A 7,393-nucleotide genomic window follows, 5' to 3' on the forward strand; every position below is an offset into this window, starting at 1 on the left:
CGCTGAGCAACTGGGGACTTCAAAAATTTAAATTGATGTGCTCTTTCAACCACGCTATGTTTTAGTTCAAGTGTTCCCGAATTTTGTTATGAAATAAATTTAAAGACGTTTTAAGAAAGCAAAAGTAAATAGAATTTGCTCAGGGCTTTTGGAGAATTCTCAATATAACTATAAACACATATTATATACAACTACTCAAAAGGTTAATATCATAGAAATATATGTTTGTTTGAATTTAAGTACAAAGCTACACAATGGGCTATCTGTGCTCACCAAGGGTTTCGAAACCCCGTTTCTAGCATTGTAAGTCCACAGACATACATCTGTGCCAGTGGAAAGCTCACAGCTATGAAAATATCAGTATAAATATACGTATATATCATAAAGGTAGCAAAACAAGAAAACTATAATGTAACTTAAATTTAATTACAGTTACAAATTTTATCAGGTCTTAATGATAATAATCTTAATGAAATATGAAGTCCCAATGTTAATTTGATATAATTTTGCTGCAGTTTAGATAAACCCTACACTTTGCTTCTACACCCAAATATATAAATTATTATACACGAATGTAGGCGTTAATCTACCTCCAAGGATAAAAACTGTTCTGCTCTTCATTTTCCTAATTATCGATTATTCTTATAATTCACCATGTTTGCCACTTTTACTGTAAGGCTTGAGATTAGGGACGTGACAAACACAACAAGAAGGAAAAAGAAACTGCGAGAGGAACGGTCCTCTGTATGGATTGTAGGGGTCAATAACAAGAAGATATTGTGTATTATAGCGTTGTTGGCAGGTGGCGTGGTAGCACGGTGGCACAAAGTTACAGTAGGAGTTCTCATAGCTGAAAAATAACAGAAAATAATTCTCATCAAAACAATGAATATGCAATTTATTATTATGTATTACACATACCTTATATCTGTTAACATGTTAAAAATTATAGAATTGAAGAAAAACAAGACATGGTCGTAATAAATTAAGCATTTGTGAAAGGTTTGATTTGGTTTTGTTATAAATTTCGCGCAAAGCTACCCGAGGACTATCTGCCCTAGCCGTCCCTAATTCAGCAGTGTAAGACCAGAGGGAAGGCAGCTAGTCATCACCCCCACCGCCAACTCTTGGGCTACTCTTTTACCAACGAATAGTGGCATTGACGGTCACATAATAACGCCCCCACGGCTGAAAGGGCAAGCATGTTTGGTGTGACGGGGATTCGAACCCGCGACCCTAACCACCTGGCCATGCCGGGCCTTGTGACAGGTACAATTTATCTTGTTTTCCCTCCATTCTGTAATTATGAAGTTTCAGCAAGTACTGAAGGTTTCAAGTATCAATTATCAAAAAAATATATTTGAACATCACATAACATTTAGTAAAGTCAGATGATATTCAAAAAGATTATACTTCTTATTGAAGAATATATCGCGTAAATCGTATTTTGTTGTAATTCATTTAAATATATTACGTTTTAAAGTAATGCACTCTTTCAACATTATACAACTGTGAACGTCATACAAAGAATTGGCAGAACTCAACTGATAGAGACATGAAACCAATTTGCAAATATACAAATTATATAAAAAGGATTCATTTTAACTTTATTGTTTATCGTTACGCATCGGTATTAAGAGCACGGTCGTGGCCTTCTGTCTATTGTGCCGAACTGTGGATTCCGGGTTCATGGTTCACCTCCCGTTGTCGCGAAAGTTTGCCCACTTATTTCCCACAACAGAAACAGCGACTTCATAAGTCTTATCCGCCTAACCTTAGTTTCAAGGGCTTTTTTATATGGACTTTAATATTAATTTGTCTAGTTTTAAGCGCAAAGCTATAAAATGGGCTACATACGCTGTGCTAACTGTAGAGAGCGAACCCCAAATCTTAGCGTTATAACACCCCTAAGTTCTGGTTGGCTAACACTTTTTTGTGTATTAAAAACTAGTAGTTCTTGTTCTCATGGCATATAAAACGAAAAGCTATTCATTGCATAACCAAACATGTAATATTTTATGAATTGTGTGACTGGTAAATAAATGAACTTCCCACATGTTAATCTTAAAGGCCAAAGTTCCCAGATTCCACCTCTCAGCCTTGCATTACAAAACATTCTTCGATATATATATAATATACATTCATATTTCTACTTTTTTTATTAGATTTATCTGTAGTTATTATATTATTAAGGTGATTTAAGTATCTAAGTTACAAATTTTGCGCATAAACAAGAACATGAATTGTGTCCATTCGAGTTCACATCTCTCATGTTATCAGGAACGTCTTTAAATGTACATTTTTACTGATTTCATCAGAAACACCTATTATGTTTTCATTTCAATATTCCGATGTTCTGAACTGTACTTAAATTTTCAAATATAATTTACCCTAGAAAGACAATCCATTCAAACGCAAATACTGTTAAAATTAAGTGTATAATTTAACCTTTAGAACACTATTTAATTATAAATACACTGTGTATTTTAGTAGCAGTTTTTTTAATTTCCTGCAAAACTACTCGAGGGGTACTTGCTCTAGCCGACCGTACTTGTGAAGAAATAAACTAGAGGAGAAACAGTCAACAATATACACTGTAAACTCGTCAGCTATTCTTTACCAACGGTCATATCATAAATGGAAACCAATTCAAATAGCGTGACTAAAAAAAGGATATTGGCATAGTATTAAATAAGTCACTCAAGCCACCAAAGCCGTACTCTGTTGCTAGTAATAAAGCTTTTAGAGTATATTTATAAACCTATTGATTGTACAAGTCAAATTGCATAATTATTTCTTTATATAAATTCCTACTTAGGCCTATTTTGGAATACCGTACACTGTTTTTATCTCCTTATCTAAGAAAGGTTATTCGCTCACTGGAAATGGTTGAAAGGAGGGCCACTAGAGCAAATGGAAGGGATGGAAGGGTTATCAATAGGAATAGGCTTAAGATTTCTTAACTTATTTTGTCTTGAGAAAAGAAAAGTAAGAGATAATCTTATAAAACCTAACAATATTATATAAGCGAATGATAGGATAGGGGCTCAGGATTTCTTTATCTACATACTGACTATGTTATGATGCAAAGACACCGGTTTAAGATTTGTAAATGACATGCTAGACTTCAGTTAAGGCAAGAATCAAAACCCAGTTTTTAGCGTTTAAGCCTACAAATTTATCACTGAGTTATTGGAAAACCCCAATTGAAAGTTTTGAAATGGTAAAAAGATAAGTAAAGTGTTACTTCTGAGAATACATATAAATAATGCACACTCAATTAATGCCCCTCAGTGGATCAGCTATATATCTGTAACTTACAACGCTAGAAACTGGGTTTCGATACCCAGTGGTGGGCAGAGCACAGATAGCCCATTGTGTAGCTTTGTGCTTAACTTCAAAACAAACAAACACTCTCTTAATATTTAAATTACTGATAGAAAGTTAGAGGCAAATCAGAAGACTAGACACATAATACGAGTAACCCTAATTTCATTATTTCCACGCTTTAAATACACATTTTTAAAACGTTAATTTAAGAAAATATCAATTAAGTTTAGAAAAATTACGAACAGTCAAACATAATTTATAACCATATAATAATTCATTAGTCTTGTAGCTGAGAAAAATATACGATACATTTTAAAATAGAAATATAGCTATAACAAGTTCATAAAAAAGAAACTGAGATTTCAAGAAAGTAGCACAGTTTTACTAATGAGTAATTAAAGCTGGAAGACATAATGACTATAAGGAAAAACTGGTGAAATTAAGTTACAGAATTAAGAAGAAAGGGGACGCTGTAGAGGAAGAGGGAATTATGCTGAAAAAAAACGTAAAGAAAAGGAGCCGTGAATAAGTAAAGTTAAGTTGAATGTAACAATAAGAAAAATTTGCATAAAATAAAAAAAGGAAAAAGTTCAATTAATGTAAAAGATTTGAAAGCGAGAGAGAGAGACAAAAAAAAAGAATACCACTAAGAAAAATGAAGTGGCTGCCGAAAGAAAGAAATAAGAGGATGGCATTCACAAAGTTTCTGAATATTGCAAATTACTAATGGACGGACAGGACGTGGCCCATTGGTTAACGTGCTCATATTGAAAATCAGAAGATTCATAGCTTGACGTTTTGTTACCGCTAAAACCAGCTTCAAACCTTGGGACTGTGGGTGCATTATAATAACTATCTAATAACTATAATAACTCTTATCTGGTCAGATAAGAGTATTTGAATAGTTGGTGATAAGTATTCTTGGCTACCTGCCTTCCCTGTAGCATATCAGTTCAATATTGCAAAAACATGTATAGTTTTCCGCGAAATTCTAAAGCAGACAACAGACAAGGAAATAAAATCCAACTGGCGTAATAACATATTTCATGTTTACACTGTTCGAATACTGAATAGTTGGAACACTGAAAAAATAAATGAAGACAATGATGTAGACAAACAAAAAAAAGAATAATAATTATTAGGATTCAGTACAATAAGTACTGAGTTTCAGTAACTTCATTAATACAAGTAAAAATATTGATTACCTTTTAAACATTATACATTCAGAAGAGTAAATCCCAACTGAAACTTACCGACAAATAACTTCAGTTACGTACTGCTGATAGTAATCCGTATTGATAACAACCAACCAGCGCCCGTTCGTGTTCTTTGCCCAACCTGGACGGACAATCCTTGTTATGGAGTCACACACCAAGGCACCATATCCGGTGTTTGCAGGTTTCGGCATCTTTATAAACTTCAGATCCCGGAAAAGCTTTTCAAAAGGCCATTTCATGTATTTTGACACAGTCGTGACAATATCACTGCGTTATATAAATAATTAAATCAAACAAAGTTTTTACAGCCTTGTGTTACGTTTGAGAATGAATAAAAAAAACAACAAGTCACACTGCAAAAATATTGTTTAAAATTAGATAAAATGAGATTTGAAATCCGTATTTTTTAGGATCTAGTAACATTAATATGTATTCAAAATATGCTTGGATTTTTCTCTCAAACTACATTTTTCAAGTACGAAAATTATTTGTAGAATGATAACACAAGTGACTCAAATATATTGGTTAAATAATCCAAATAATAGCTTATCGTTCATTATCTAATATATGTCACATCTGATGAGTATACTGGAGTGGATGGCAACTGCCTGTTGTAAAAAGACAAAAAATGCAAGTGTAGAGGATGGTGTTTCGAAACGTCGTCCTCTACACTTGTGTTGTATTGTTGTTGTTGTTTTTACAACAAGCAGTTGCCATCCATTCCAGTTTACTCATCATGAATACTCTGCCTAAACAATTCATCAAAGAATGGATAGTGTTTCCGCAAGGTTCAAGTCAGCAAACCTAATACTGCATTGAGAACTTTTGAATACGTTTTAATTGATTGTGATTCATTCTCTATCTTGCAATTGCGGGAAGGTGAGCAAAACTCGAGACTTCGTGTTATTGATAATATTAAGAATTATCTTAGATTCTTTCCTGCATTACCGACTTTAACGTCCCGTTGCTGCAGTATTTCTCAAGATCTACAAATGACAAAATAAAACTTTCTTGGCATTCCGTGATTAATTTTCATGTAACGGTACTATATTTTTATTTATTAAGATGCCACTTATCTGTATCGCAGATTTCAATATATATTTGAACTTTAGATGAACATTCTGAAGCTTCCGACAGTTGTTATATAAGAGAAGAAAAATTCTGAATCAAAAACCTGTGCTTATTTTGAACAAAAGAAAGTACTTTATTTATGCCATTGATATTACTCCAAATGAGAATATAAATCTCCTTATTGATGTTTTTTTTTCTTCTAAAAAGAAACAATCATTTTCGTAATAGATCAGAGAGTTCTCTTGAGTGCTAGATAATATTCAGATGTCTTCTTCGCTTTTACTTCATATTTAAGCTTAACTTATTTTATCAAGATATCAAGGAGTGGGTTATTTAAGAATAATAAAAAGTATTTTAAATATCACTGATATGCCATTTGCAAAAATTAAGAGGCCCGGGTTCGATTCCAGAATGAGAAGTTTACAGCCTCTTAATACATGTGTTCTTAAGCATTTAAATGGTGTTAAGTGCTGCATTTAAAAGGTGTTATGCAGTTCGATCAGCTATGCTTCAGAAGTTATAAATCATATAAGATTATCTTGACTCAATAGCTAACAAATTTATCTTTGTAAGATAAAATGAAAACCATAATTGCTCAAATTAGAATTAATATGATATTTGAAAGCAGAAAACTTTTAAACTTGAGATTACCACGTAAATTAAACAAATTACAACTCACATTGGATAGTCCTCTTTATAGCTACAATAATATCGGCTGTACTGAGCACAATTAGGTGCTTTGGTCGTCCCTGCAGGACCATAATCGTCTTTGCCATATCCTCCATGTCCACTTCTGGGGTTGCTACGATGAACAGAACGGCTAATAGACTTGCCAGATTCGGATGGTTTGTGTTCGTCCTCAATATTCAGTTCTGGTACTTTGCTCTTCTGCTCACCGTCTTTGGATTCAAGAATTTCTGCAATGTTTGTAGGTATTTGCCATTTCTCTTTCCACATGGATTCAGAAAAAGTATCGTTAAAGTTGCTTGCCTGTGACTCTTTTTCACCTGTAACACCATCTTCAGTGAATGTGTCGCCCCAGACACTGCATACCGTAATAACAGTCAGCAAAGACAAGGTGTATATTGAAACCTAAATCACATAAGAATTCCAAATATACTGGAATGTTCAAAGCAAACGTATTATTAACATGGTGTTAAATAAGGGGATAGGATTCATAGAGGTTAGTGTACACGTCAATAATTATTGGAATTTCAGGATGATATAGATTCAAATATGTATGTACTTTTTACAATTTGATCAAAATCAGAAGTTTAGAATATCGTTTAAGGTTCACTTATTACAAAAGTTCGAATCAAATTGGAAAAATGAAACAAAAGCTAATGTTATTAAATGAGAAGCAAAATTAACATTATTACATGAGAAGCTTCATTATAAATAATATGTTATACACCTGAATTATTTCTGCAACGACAATAAATGAGCAGAAAAATAAAAAAAGCAGTTACCTTTTAAACCCCGCCTCCTTATACCAATGCTACTAAAGTTTAATTTATAAAAACATTAATAAAACCTTTGCCAATGATTGTCTGACTAACTAAAGCATGTGAGATAAGGAGTTTTATATCCAAGAAAATTTTTATATTTTATCAGCACGAGATATTAGCAGGATTTAGTAAATAATTCAACATTTAAATACGAAAATATTGAGATATTTTCATGTTTATACAGTTTCCTTCAGTTTCTACATCTCATCTTATGAAATGTCATATTGGGATAAAAGAAAAGCCGAATGAAAAAATATATATACAGAG

At 32.8% G+C, this 7,393-nt stretch overlaps 1 protein-coding gene across 1 annotated transcript; it reads right to left on the reverse strand.

Moving 5' to 3' along the window:
• Positions 1-653: 653 nt before the first annotated feature.
• LOC106465528 lies at positions 654-6,575 on the reverse strand (the record flags this gene model as incomplete). Its single annotated transcript, XM_013925753.1, has 3 exons — positions 6,298-6,575; positions 4,584-4,814; positions 654-850 (listed from the first exon to the last, which is right to left on the reverse strand). Coding segments are annotated over exons 1-3 (706 nt in total), but the record flags the coding sequence as incomplete, so codon positions are not given.
• Positions 6,576-7,393: the final 818 nt, after the last annotated feature.

Source organism: Limulus polyphemus, unplaced genomic scaffold, assembly GCF_000517525.1.
Source record: "Limulus polyphemus unplaced genomic scaffold, Limulus_polyphemus-2.1.2 Scaffold1972, whole genome shotgun sequence".
Lineage (NCBI taxonomy): Eukaryota > Metazoa > Arthropoda > Merostomata > Xiphosura > Limulidae > Limulus > Limulus polyphemus.